The sequence below is a fragment of the Microplitis mediator genome, chromosome 7 (genome assembly GCF_029852145.1).
Source record: "Microplitis mediator isolate UGA2020A chromosome 7, iyMicMedi2.1, whole genome shotgun sequence".
NCBI lineage: Eukaryota > Metazoa > Arthropoda > Insecta > Hymenoptera > Braconidae > Microplitis > Microplitis mediator.
In genome coordinates this window covers 7,906,840-7,921,480 of record NC_079975.1, presented here as the reverse complement: position 1 = coordinate 7,921,480, position 14,641 = coordinate 7,906,840, and the positions used below count along the sequence as shown (strand labels likewise).

General features: G+C 30.9%; 2 protein-coding genes across 2 annotated transcripts; both read left to right on the top strand.

Annotated features, from left to right (window-relative positions):
• The first annotated feature begins 428 nt into the window (after positions 1-428).
• Positions 429-2,481, top strand: LOC130670951 (40S ribosomal protein S3). The gene is made up of 3 exons (XM_057474595.1): positions 429-586; positions 1,677-1,996; positions 2,069-2,481. Exons 1-3 carry the CDS (start codon positions 551-553, stop codon positions 2,439-2,441), a joined length of 729 nt encoding a protein of 242 aa, XP_057330578.1. The 5' UTR covers positions 429-550; the 3' UTR covers positions 2,442-2,481.
• Positions 2,482-3,840: 1,359 nt separating this feature from the next.
• On the top strand, positions 3,841-8,059 carry LOC130670950 (disintegrin and metalloproteinase domain-containing protein 10). Its single transcript, XM_057474594.1, has one exon. It carries the CDS (start codon positions 5,073-5,075, stop codon positions 7,611-7,613), a length of 2,541 nt encoding a protein of 846 aa, XP_057330577.1. The 5' UTR covers positions 3,841-5,072; the 3' UTR covers positions 7,614-8,059.
• The last annotated feature ends 6,582 nt before the right edge of the window (positions 8,060-14,641 follow it).

The window sequence follows — 14,641 nt, the reverse complement described above, 5'->3', positions numbered from 1 at the left end:
GCTAATTTCAATATCATAAAATTTCTTACAGTGAAAATAAGATTTTGCTCAAACTTAAGTCATAGACTCGTTAATTTTTATTTTTGACACCGAACTTTGACTTGTTTAAAATAAAAAAAAAATTCTATTGAGTAAAATTTTTTTTATTCGAATTCAATACATTTTATGTTCAATTCATGTTTAAAAATATTTTACAGAGTAAGTTACCCCTTTAATTTCCATAAACTAGACGTGTAAAGTTATTTTTTATGCATTTAAACATTAATTTGAAATATAATTTTTGATTGGTTACTTTTCGCGCCACTTTACGTTTAATCTGTTTCCAATAATTATATTTAATAAAAATAGTTTAAGTTTTGAAAGTAATATCGTAATCATTGCTAATTAAATTGAGTAAATATTTGAAACAATTTAAAGTAATAATAAAGTAGATGTATTTATAAATTTATATTCAAATTAGTTGTGAAAATGTCTCTAGATTCCACAACTTCCGTCGTTTAGTAGAATTTCGAGGTCTAGAGTGAACGATCTCGCCCTTTCTTTCTACACAATGGCGGCTGTACGGTCGATCTCGAAAAAACGCAAGGTTTGTAAAATATTGGAGTTTTAAGTGAATTTTTTTAAAAAATACTTTTAAATAAATAATTAATAAACGTTAATCTTTAATTTTTTTATAATTAAGTTATTAAAATTTGTTTATACACTCGGATTACAAGTGATTAATTACTCGGTCTTCGGTTAGTGATTGATGTGTCACTATTATTTGTTATTTAAAAAATAATTTAAAAAAACAATAAACATGATCATATTTTTAATTGAATTTAATTAAATTACGTAATGAAACTGCGTAATTACATGAAGTATTGATTAAGTTAAATTGTGATTTGTATCGATAAACAAATTTTGAGGTTACGCTTGTAGTTTTTTTTGCACGTGATAATAATTGTAAGATTTGTCATCCGTCTAATTGGACATGTCCTGGTTTTTTTTAAATTCTCCAGGCAACTATTTTTTGTTGAATGTCCGGGTTTTTAATTTGTTATGTCTGGAGTTTAAAAAAATTTACTAGGCGGCCCTAGATTATTTATTTATTTATTTAACGCTTTCCGCAATTTACAAAATTTTGCAAAATTCATTCGCGTCATCACAGTGCGAATAAAAAAAGAAATAAAAAATGATCCAAAAAAAAAGAAATAAACATGAACAGTCATACAGTTTAATTATTGGGCTCAGTTTTCACTCTATTTTCCATTTCCACTCGATTTACTTCTTGCATGCATTTAGAGACCCACCAAAAAAATTTACCGATTTTGAGTAGCCATTAATTTATTTAAAAATTATATTTCTGCACAGAAAAAAAAGGATTTCTTGGCGCTAAAAATTTTTACTCGCGCCAAGAAAACTTTTACTAGCCCTGAGAAATTTTTTATATTATGAATTGAAAACGAAAATTTTCTTGATGCGAGAAAAAATTTTTCGGCGCAAAAAATCTTTTCTCGTCTTAATAAAATTTTTGTTTTCATTTCATAATGGAAAATTTTTCTTGCGCCAAGAAATCTATTTTTTCTGTAGGACCGTTTTGTATAAATGACTTATTGGAGCATGAAAATTCCAAAAGTCTATAAGATGTGACTTAAATTTGATAAAAAAAATAAACAAAAATTATTTTTCAACAGTTCGTTGGAGATGGAGTTTTCAAAGCTGAATTGAACGAGTTTTTGACTCGTGAGCTCGCCGAAGATGGTTATTCCGGAGTTGAAGTACGAGTTACCCCAACTCGTACTGAGATTATTCTCATGGCAACTCACACCCAGAGTGTTCTCGGTGAAAAAGGACGTAGAATCCGTGAATTGACTTCTGTCGTTCAAAAAAGATTCAACTTCAAAGATCAAACTGTTGAATTGTACGCTGAAAAAGTTGCCACCCGTGGTCTTTGCGCCATCGCTCAAGCTGAGTCACTCCGATACAAGCTTATTGGAGGTCTTGCTGTCAGAAGGTACTATTTTTTTAAAATTTATTATAAATAAATAAATGAATTATTTTTATTCTAATTATATTTATATTTCAGAGCCTGCTATGGTGTCCTTCGTTTCATCATGGAATCTGGTGCTAAAGGATGCGAAGTAGTAGTCAGTGGTAAATTGAGAGGTCAACGTGCCAAGAGCATGAAATTCGTCGACGGTTTGATGATTCACTCTGGTGAACCAACCGCCGATTACGTTGATACCGCCACTCGTCACGTCCTCCTCAGACAAGGAGTGTTAGGAATTAAAGTTAAAATCATGTTGCCATGGGATCCAAATGGCAAAATTGGACCTAAGAAGCCATTGCCTGATAATGTCAATGTTGTTGAACCAAAAGAAGAGGTCATTCATCAACAACCAAGCTCTGAAATTAAAACTGCTAAAGATGCACCTCAACCAACACCTATAATTGTGTAATTACACGAGTATTTACAATAAAAAAAATCATTTAAAGATATTTACTATTTATTTTTATTATTTTTTATCAACAAGAGCCAGTTTTTCAAACCGGGTTTAAATTAATATTGCTAGTATATCTACACATCAATAATATTTAATATCATGGTCATAAAAATTTATAGTTTGTTGGGGAATTATTTTATTTATTTAAATGTAATAGCAGTAATAGTAGTACATATATATTTTTATATAATAGAGTCGTAAATAATATTGATAAAATTAAATTACTTTGTTATCTACAGCAAATTTATACGAGTGAAAAGTAATAGAGTAGAAATGACAAGACGATTCAGCGAATTTAAATTTACTAAGAACTTTATTTATAAATTTATAAATAATTACTCATATCATTTGATATAAATTCATATACAATTTCGTTACAATACAAATATCATGATATTTACTGCTATCGAGCTGTGTAATTGAAAACATTTTCTGGTACACTTTAATAATAAATTATTGATGCATTGGCTGAAGATTTAAATTCCCGGGAAAATTTTAAATAATTACTTTTTGAAACGTAAATAAGAAAGTTTAAAAAATTTTTTGCTTAAATTTCCAGGTTTAAGATAATTTTTAATAAATTTATTTGTTTTTGTAACAAAAATTTTTAGTTTGCTGATTTTTTTCATTTTATTTTATCTGAAATTTTTGACATAATTTTCAAGAAATTTGTTTAAATGATTTTGTCTTCGTTAAAAAAATTTGTAACTTTCTAAAAATTTTTTGAATACTTCCTAAACTCAGAAATTTTATGATACTGAAGCTAGACATGATCGCGAAGTTAGCAGACAGTTTAAAATTTTCGAAGTTTTTTTTCAATGACTTAATTTTTAAAAAATATATAAATAAACATATGTACATGTAGAAAATTTTAAAAACTATAGGTGCAATTTTTTCAAATATTTTTGTTTTTATAATTTATTGTTTAAAAAAAAATCCAAAAATTATTGGACGTCGGCTAACTTCAGTATCATAGTTAACCGACGTCTTATAATTTATTGTTTTGTTTCTAAAACTAAATTATAAAAAAATTGCATCTATAGTTTTCTTAATTTTCTACATGTGCATTTTCTTTTTCTAAATTGATTTGTTGAAAAAAAAAAATCCAAAAATTGTTAATTGTCTACTAACTTCAGGGTCATAGAAATTTTCCCCAGATCATTTTTAGATTTTCTGCGCATTATTTTTTTTTAAAATTGTTACGAATTAAAATAGAAATTGTCATCAGAGTAGATTTGCAGTTTGTTTGAATCGGCCGCTCAACTTTTGGATGACGCATTCTCAACGAGAGTAAGTACACGGATATAAGTGATAATGTAACATAACCTAAGGAGTGATGACAATCCAAGTTACCGAATTTCTCGTTTTAATCATAAGTGTCAAACAATATTTTTTATAACGACTCCATTTAAAATTCAATTGAGAATTTTAATTACAAAAAAAAAAATTTCCTAAAAAATTCAAAATTTTACAAGGGAACATTTAATGTATTTGTGCAACAATTTATGTTTTTTTTTTAAATTCAGTGTCTCATTTTTTAATTTATTGATGAATTCCATTTAGATAAAAATTTAGTGATATAAATTTTTGAAATTAATAGTCAATACAAAGTATTTTTTTTTAGTTTACTTTTTATTTACATGCGCGCGTGTATATAAACAAAGAGATAAGAGGATACTTAGAAATTATCTCTGTCTCGTGAACGACAGTCGCTCCCTGATTTCTATAGCAAATTATTTATCAGTACAGTAAAATTATGGAGAAACAGCTGATTTTTCATGAATAGTTCTATAGTTTCGTCCATTATAAGAGAAAGGTCTAGTGAACTCGCGCCACACGACGTTCAAAAATCGAACTTTAAATGCAGGAGTAAACTTTTTCTAAAACATCACAAAAGTTTATATAAATTTTCAAAAACGTTTACAAAAAATACCAACCTACTCAAGTTTTAGTTTTCAATTCAGTGAATTCAAAAATAATTTAAAATTTTGAATTTTTAAATCCGTATTTTTTGAACTTTGTTTGTTTACACGGTAGAGGTCGGCCCCTCACACAGAAACACTGCACGGATGCAATTAAATACATAAATATATTGCATTGATTGTAATTAAATGAAAATACATTAATACAATTATATGTAAATATATAAATCCAATCGGATATAAATATATTTATAAAACTAATAAAATAATAATAAAATCAGTGCAATAAAATAAAAAGTGCAATTGACGTCTGTGTAAATGGTCTCCGAGTAATTTTGATATGTGTCATACTTTATATTGTTTCTATATGACAGCGACTGGCCCCATAGTAATCGATATATTTATAAAATTAATATAAATAATTCTAATATATAAATTGTGTTCTTTTTTTTTTAAATTTGTGCGCCAAAATGGGAATTCGACGTGAAAAATTAAAATTGGTGGATTACGATAATGAAAATTAAAAATGTATGACGAATTGACTGATAATTTTATAATTTTACTGTGATAAATAATAATAAAATATATTTAATGATATAACTGTATAATTAATTATATTATTTATTTAAAAGTGTAGTGAAGTGAAATATAACGATATTCAAAAATGAAAGTTAATATAATGATAAATAAAGCCTTCCAGGTGATAATTTACTTGATATTATTCATACCATGGATTGAAAGTATCCGTCATCTTAATGAATACATCCGTCATTACGAGCCGCTGTCATATTCCACGGAAAAAATTCACCAAAGTCATCTGCGTGCCAAAAGATCTGTCACCCAGAACAATGTCATCAGCATTAAGTTCAATGCTCACAGCAGAAATTTTCATATTCGTCTCAAGAGAGACCTGAGTACATTCAGTGACAACCTCGTGATCGAGGGCCCCTCCGGGGAAATCGAAGATATTGATTCGTCACACATCTACGAAGGACATCTTGTAGGGGAGTCAAACAGTTACGTCTTTGGTAGCATCAGTGATGGGGTTTTTCATGGTAAAATCGTTTCATCAAATTCGGGTGCCTGGTTTGTTGAAAGAGCTCACTATTATTTCCCTCATCATGCTATTAATGAATCGTTACATTCAGTTATATACCACGAGAACGATGTCGTCGACCCGTATGCGAACATAAGAAAGGGAGATTCCAGGGGCTGTGGTATCACTGAAGAAATCGCTGAGTGGATGTCGAAAGTACAGAATTCGGCAGAAACTGTATTTCCGTATCAGTCATCAGCTTCGGTGCCGCACAAAAACTTTACGAAAAATACCAACGGCAATATTGGATCCAGTGAAAAATGGGAGAGCCCGAGTCACAAATACACCAAGGAAGCGAACATTTTAAACCATCGTCGAAGCACGCGAGCAACTCGACCTAAAGAAGAAAACAGAAACACGTGTTCTCTCTTTATTCAAACAGATCCATTTATTTGGCGGCATATTTCCGAACATCTACAACGCGACGCTGAGAAAACACGAGAAGAAATCCTGTCTCTGATAGCTCACCATGTCACTGCCGTTAATTATATCTACAGGGACACTAGATTTGATGGTAAAAGTGAACACCGGAACATCAAATTTGAGGTACAAAGAATAAAGATTGATAACGATACCGCATGTTCACATCCGCTTGAGTCAAAGCCCAACGTATTTTGTATGGAAAATATTGATGTCAGTAATTTTTTGAACCAACATTCCCTGGGCAATCATGAAGACTTTTGTCTCGCATACGTTTTTACTTACCGAGATTTTACTGGCGGTACACTCGGACTGGCCTGGGTGGCATCCGCATCTGGTGCATCTGGAGGAATATGCGAAAAATATAAAACTTATACTGAAACCATTGAAGGGATGTACCAGTCTACCAAAAGGTCATTGAATACCGGAATCATAACTTTCGTTAATTATAACAGTCGGGTTCCGCCAAAAGTATCCCAACTAACTCTGGCTCATGAAATCGGGCACAACTTTGGGTCACCGCACGACTTTCCTCCAGAATGTAGACCTGGAGGCCTGCATGGAAACTACATAATGTTTGCCTCAGCTACCAGCGGCGATCGCCCAAATAATAGCAAATTTTCAAAGTGCAGTATCGGAAACATCAGTAACGTTCTCGATGCTATGGAAAGCAATCAGAAGCGCAACTGTTTCACTGCATCCGCAGGTGCGTTCTGTGGAAATAAAATAGTCGAAGCAGGTGAAGAATGCGACTGCGGTTATGATTACGTCGAGTGTACGGACAAATGTTGTTACCCTCGTCAGGTATCTGATTACGATAAGAGTCAAAATGAGACCGCGAAAGGATGCAGCCGAAGAGTTGGGACCCAGTGCAGTCCGAGTCAGGGTCCTTGTTGCTCAAGCGAAACTTGTCAATTCATTCCGTTGTCTGCTAGAATGGAATGCAAAGTGGAATCAGAGTGTAGTTACAATTCTACATGCAATGGTATGACATCAGAGTGCCCTCCGTCTTTACCTCGAGCTAACAAGACGCGATGCAATGAAGGGACACAGCTCTGCATAAATGGCGAATGCACTGGGTCAATTTGTCTCATATGGAATCTAACTGAGTGCTTTTTGACCAGTAATATTATTCCTAATATTGATAAAAGAAAACTATGTGAACTAGCCTGCCAAAATGGAACGGACTTGTCGACTTGCCAAAGCACAAGTGAATTCGCACAGAATGTTGGGTTACCAGAAGGCGGCATAAGCCTTCGTCCAGGCTCTCCCTGTGATAATTTTCAAGGCTACTGTGATGTGTTCCTTAAATGCCGTGCTGTTGATGCTGAAGGTCCGTTGGCTCGGTTGAAAAACCTTCTTTTTAACAAAGAGACGCTTTTGACTGTAGCCCAGTGGGTAACGGAGTACTGGTGGGCAGTTTTATTAATGGGAATAGCTTTCATTATTTTTATGGGGCTTTTTATAAAATGTTGCGCCGTACATACGCCATCTAGTAACCCAAAAAAACCACCTGCTCAGCGGATAAGTGATACGTTGAGAAGACCAATGAATACTTTTAGAAGAATGCGATATCCAAATAACACTGCAGTATCAAGGCATATCCCGAGCTCTGATGCCACCAGGAATAATGTTCGTTCTTCCTCTTATGCCACCGGTGAAGATCGGAGGGGGGCAATATTATCCTAAAAGCTCATGAGTTCTAAGCTGTCATATACCTGAAGATCAGAAGGTTTTTCGCGGAACGAAATGAAAAGTAAAGGATCTACTGGATCTAGATTTTTGGTGTTCCGCTGGTCAGCCGAAAATTGCAGGCTTCCCCAAACTATTCCTTATAGAGGGAAAGGGGTCTGAGATACAGAAAAAGAGGATATTTTTAGAGTATGTTCTTTATTAAAATTCGGAAAATTTGTGACATTATTAAGCATCATTTCAAGAATATTCTGCTAAATTTTCATGAAAAAATATTGAAAAATAAACGAGTGGTAGTGGGGAGAGACGAGTCACCTCAAAATAAAGTCTCCATGTAGGCAGGATAACTCATGACTGCCTCATCTGAAATCAAAGAACCAAAAAGATTTTTTTAGTACATAAGTATATCTTAGATTTGAACGAAGGATTTTTTTTTTCAATAACTACTTATTTTTTAATTAAACAAGAGGAACAATTTTTGGCAAAAATCAGAATTTTTGATTGCACCTTTACCAGAAATTCCAAAATGAATACTTCGTTTATTCCTTCGAGACTTTTTTAAGGTGACTTGTCTCTCCCCACTACCACTGGCTTATTTTTCAATATTTTTATATGAAAATTTAGCAGAATATTCTTGGAATGATGCTTAATAATGTCACAAATTTTAAAAATTTTAATAAAGAAAATACTCTGAAAAAAAAAAGATTACAAAAATATCTTCCTTTTTTTGTATCTCAGAGCTCTTTCCTCTGTACGTCAAATTACATAAATTTTTTTAATTTTGTTGCGCGAACTTTCCGATCTTCAGGTACGTAAACTATCGTAGAATTTGATGACAGCTGAAAAAAAAAACGTATAATCATGTAATTATTATGTGTTTTGACTAGAAGTTTCAAAGAGAGAATGTACATGACTAATTTTTTTGTATCTATATTATTATTACTATTAATACATAGAAAAAATAAACGAAAACTTGTTAATTATATAAATTGTTTTTTAAAAGTTAATTTAATTTAAAAGATTACGAGTTTCACTAAGAAATAATTTATTTTATTCTTAAAAGTATAATAACTTTTTAATAAAAATATTTAAAATAAAATAAAATCTATTGTGTTTACAGATATCGTGTAGTTTAAAAAATACCAGCGCAGGTGAGTTGATCTGTAAAGTTGACATTTTTAAATTTATATTTTTTAACTGAATTAAATTTTAGCAGAGATTTGAAAAAATTTAAGTTTTAATCTAAGCAATTTTTTTATCAGGTTATCACTAACAATAAGTTCATTATCATTAAGTATTTATATTTTATAAATTAAATAAAAATAAAATAATCATTTTTTATCACAATATCGTAGATTTATTTGATTATTGTTGAGTAAATATCCACTAGCTTAGTTAATAAGTGTTTTGACGAATTAGTTGGTTTACTTTCTGATCAAAAATATTTTATTTGATGACCGATTTAGATAATCGATTATTTTAAGAGATAATAAGAGTGAAAAATTCCGTGAAAGTTATAACCGTCTGATTCGTATCATAATAAAATTATTAATTGATTAGTAATTATTCGGTGATACTCTTATAATACTTTCACTCATATATTTGAACAAAATATTAAGTATCATTGTCTGGGATAATTCAGTAAATTTTCTGTTTTTTTCATCTGAGACTTTAATTTATTCTTTTAATTTTTGCTTCGTTTAAAATTTTATTGAATTAAAAAAAATGGTTTTTTATTTTAAAGGCTCAATTCACATTCTTTTATATAAAAGCATATATTTCTTATATTTATTATGTAAAATTAAATGTAAAAATAAAACAACTTTTTTATTGATAAATTAAGGACAAAGTTTGTAAGTAATATTTATATAGTTAATATAAATTTTAAATATTAATAATTATTTTTTAAGACAGTAAATAATTTGATCGATTTCCCAGACATTTTGTTAGATATCAAGTTCAATATCACGAATAAGAATCGTAAGGAAAATAGACTTTTAGAAACTTCATACTCCAATAAGTCATTTATACAAAATTTCTTGGCGCAAAAAAATTTCTCATTATGAAATGAAAACAAAAATTTTATTAAGACGATTAAAGATTTTTTACGCCGAAAAATTTTTTCTCGCATCAAGAAAATTTTCGTTTTCAATTCATAATACAAAAAATTTCTTAGGGCAAGTAAAAGTTTTCTTGGCGCGAATAAAAATTTTTAGCGCCAAGAAATCCTTTATTTTCTGTGCAGAAATATAATTTTTAAATAAATTAATGGCTACTCAAAATCGGTAAATTTTTTTGGTGGGTCTCTAAATGCATTCAAAAAGTAAATTCGAGTGGAAATGGAAAATAGAGTGAAAACTGAGCTCAATAATTAAACTGTATGACTGTTCATGTTTATTCCTTTTTTTTTTGGATCATTTTTTATTTCTTTTTTTATTCGCACTGTGATGACGCGAATGAATTTTGCAAAATTTTGTAAATTGCGGAAAGCGTTAAATAAATAAATAAATAATCTAGGGCCGCCTAGTAAATTTTTTTAAACTCCAGACATAACAAATTAAAAACCCGGACATTTAACAAAAAATAGTTGCCTATAGAATTTAAAAAACCAGGACATGTCCAATTAGACGAATGACAAATCTTAGGATTATTATCATGTGCAAAAAAAACTACAAGCGTATCCTCAACATTTGTTTATCGATACAAATCACAATCTAACTTAATCAATACTTAATGTAATTACGCAGTTTCATTCGCGTTTCAAGAAGTCAATTCGTGTAAAAATGGAAAATAGACTAAACACTGAGCTCAATGATTAAACTCTATGACTATTCATGTTTATTTCTTTTTTCAATTTTTTTTATTCGCACTGCGATAACGCGAATGAATATTTTAAAATTTTGTAAACTGCACAACGCTTTAAATAAATATGTAAATACTCCAAACTAAATGAAATATATATTTATATATATTGTGATGGATATAAAGATTAAAGCCGCATATGAGAGAAGGATAAAAAAGATAGATAAAAAAAATAAATAAATAAAATAGTCAGTGCACACCTGTGCAGACCATAAGTAGGGAACAGGTCACACGGATACTCAACTTAACCCTCACGAGACTTTTTCCGTACAAAGCGGGATTTAGCTTATAAGGCAGCTTGTACGTGAAGGAAAGTAGCCCCATGGCGTATGGAATCGGTTGGTGTATGCCCACGTACGTAAACACGACCCGTAAATTATGGTTTCACGCGGTGAGTTGAACACGGCGCGGCTCTCAAGTTTTCGAGGCAAGGTCCAAGAATCAAGAACCAAGACCAAGAAGAAGAAGAAGAAGTTGAGTATAAAGGTCTGAACAACTTTAAGGGGGAATTGTCGAGTGAGAAAGACAATACAGGTAAGAAAGAAAGAGCAACATCTTCTGGCGTCCTATTGTCTGGCTTCACTAGTATACCAGGGTCTTTCCATCTTCACCGTCTTGGATCCACCTGGGCAGACCCCTGTCGCGGCAGCTATCCTCTCATCTTTTTTTATTCTTTTTTTATTATTCTTTTTAGTTTTTCTTATTCCAACACAAAACGAAACCGTTTTAGTTCGGACCCTGTTAAATTATTGTTCTCATCATTATGATCCGTCTTTCATTCCACTTTAGTTATACTTTTTTTTCCCTCTAAATATAGAGTTTTATTTTTTTTTTTAAACTCTACTCCGACGATATTCAATTTTTATGAATAGAAAACGAGTGTTAAGTCCGTGTAAACTCTTTTTCTACGACACTTTTAAGTCTCTGTATTTAATATATTTTTGAGAACGTAAAATTGGCAAAATAAAAAAAAAACTACTGAATCTTGTTGGATGAAAACACGACGGACGATGGACGACGGTAAACCCTCCGCATACCTGACCGAACAGGTGTGCCCAGGTTTTGCTGTCCAATTGATGAACAACCAGACCCTGTTAAAGATATCTTCGTATTTATTGTATCATATATTTTAAATCATCGAATTTTAAATATATATTAAAATACAAACATAAATAATTTTTTTTTTATTGAAGGGGGGCCACTAGTGTAACCGCCTGAAAAAAAGATGATTTTTGAGGATTTTTTTTGAAGAAAACTGCTGCATGGAATGTTTTGATGTTTTAAGGACATATTTGTGGTTATATAATGAATACAAAATTAAATTTTTGGACCAAAAAATTCAAAATTCGCTGAGTTATTCACAATCTCCCGCTCCAAAAAAAAGTCCCCCCTGCTGCCGTGATAGCGACCTTCGCAGTACCGGAAATAAAAAAAACCAAAAATTTTATTAAACTAGAAGGTATTTTCCGTACCAGGACCCTCGGTCTAAGAGAAAAATTTAAATTTAACAAAACGGCGGAGTTTTAAAAAAAAATTTCAAATTTCGCGCGAAAATTTGATGATTTTTGGCCTGGCAAAATTACATTTTTGATTCGATCGGAAAACTGGGGGTTCATGGTACGTAGAAACGTATAAAAGAAGCTGCAATTCGAATCAAATCGATCGGATGATTTGTCTTCGAGTTATAACTGCAGCAATTTTGAAAAATGTATTTTTGAGAACCGATAAGCGGCTGCTCTTCAGGTGACTGTAACTCAAAAAAACTATTCAAGATACGCACTAGAAATTTTACTAGGTTATTTTTGAAGCTATAGACTATCAAAATATACAAAAAAAAAATGATTTTTTCAAAATTTCGCACTAGTGGTCCCCCTTAAACATCGATATTTTTTATCTCAACTCCAATATATATTTTGTGCATATATAAATATAGATGTGAAATTTAAACAATCAAATAACTGATTAAATATTTTTACAGATCCGCAAGATGGCCAAGATCTGATTTTAATCCTTTCGCATATACCTATAGATTATTTTGTAAATATATACACATGATTCTGCGAGGTCGAGTGCGTACTCTCACATTTCGTATAAATTAAGCAGCAGGATATCTCGTGCTGTAACTATAAGTTAATTTAGATCGGTAGTGGGCTAAACCACGTGGACATACGTAAAATATCTACTCTGTATATTTTGCGCGATGGCCAGAAATACCATCATCGCGGCCCAATGTCCAGTTTATGTATTTTCCCCATTTCCGCGTGCTCTTTCTATCTCCATAACTCTGCTCCAGACATGAGACTCACACCAGACTTGCTCCGCAATTTTCAATTTTTTTATTGCGATTACGTCAATTCTCTTACAATCTTTCTCGTAACTCGGACGTGTCAATCATTGCCGTTTCACATTGACATTTTTTACATTAATTATATTTATATACTTCTTCCTTATAATGCGCTAATTAAATTATAATTGAAGTATTTCCTTTTTTTCTTATTTCATAATAAATTTTTCAAATTCAACATTCGAGGCAATTGCAGATGGTATTTAGTTTTTTTTTTTTTTTTTTTTTAACGGTACAATTACAATCTTAATAAAATAATTTACAAGTAATCAGCATTCCGGTATTTAATTGCTCATTAGAATTTAAAAAAAAAAAATATAAAAAAACAACAACTTTATATGCTTTTTCTTATCGACTGCTCTAGTAAATTTTATTTGCACAATTGCAAAAATATTTAGCTTCGTATTAACATATATCTAATTTTTTTAAATTTTAGATCTATATTGATATCAATAGACTCGTTAAGATTTATGTAAATCTTTTCAAATCTTAATTTTTTTTTCTCTATAAGATTTCGAAGTTTTTTTTTTTAATTTGAACTATTACAGCTTGATTTTTTTTAACTTTGATCTATACGCGGTAAAAAATTGGGAGTGAATTCGGAATGATTGCGGATTTAATTTCAATTCGAATTCACTCCGCCAATCGGAGTTCCGGAGTTTTAATAAAAATTCCACTCCGAAGCGGATTTTCAAGCTCCCCTTTGAAGTAAATTTCACTCCGAGGGGGTTAAATAAATAAACAGCGGCTTCGTATTCACACTAGATTTACTCCGCGTTCAATCCGCTAATTTTTTAGTGTATAGATCCAAGCAAAACCCAAAATATAAATCTCTTCACAAAAAAAAAAAAAAATTTTCTCGTCTAAAAAAAAAATTTTCTCGCTACAAGAAAATTTTTGTTTTCAATTCATAATGCAAATAATTTTTTGAGACATGTAAAAAATTTGTTGGGACTCGTAGAAATTTTTTGCGCAAAGAAATCTTTATTTTCGATATATATGGGGCATTCCATACCAAATCGGCCACTTTTTGAGGTCACCCCCTCCGATATTTTTGAAAAATTTATATGTTTTGGAGGCTGATAAAAAACGCTCTCATGAATTTTTTCAAATTTTTTTGACTATTTGTTTCCGAGATACCGATTTTTTTCAAAATACGAGGTTTTTTTTTTGAAACGGTTATAACTTCGCGAAAAGTACACCAATCGGATCGTTTTTTTTTTCAAAATCTTCGTTTTTGAATGTTCTTTCAAGAAAAAAACACGTTTTTATTCTTAATCAATTCCTTCATTGTTTATTTTAAGTTTGAAGCAAAAAAAATGTTTTTTGGAAATGTATGCCCCCTCCGATTGTTTTGAAAAAATTCTCAAAAAAACTTGGATGAATTTAAAAAATTTTGAGACCAATCCGATCGTGGGCCAACAATTCGTTCTATTTTTTTTCTTAATTCGAAAAAAGTTTTTTTCCCTAAATATTGTTTTTCGACTTAATTTGACCAATGAACATTCTCAGATCGGTCTATTTAGATGCTATGATTTTTTTCTAAATACTGTGCCGTTCGGAGTATACTATTTTTGGAAGTTTTTCTACTCATCCAATAAATAAATTTTAAAAATCAACTAAGAACTACTTATGAGTTATCTTTATGACCTAGGAGAAGTGGTACGTGGCCTTATTGGGACGATAGCCAATAAGGAACAAAAAATACCCAGGAAAGGATAGTAAATGAAATTGATCCGAATTTAAACCCCAAAGTAATAAACGAAGTTTATTTTTTTTTTACGCTTAAACAATTTGTGAATTTCAAATTCAGTTGAAT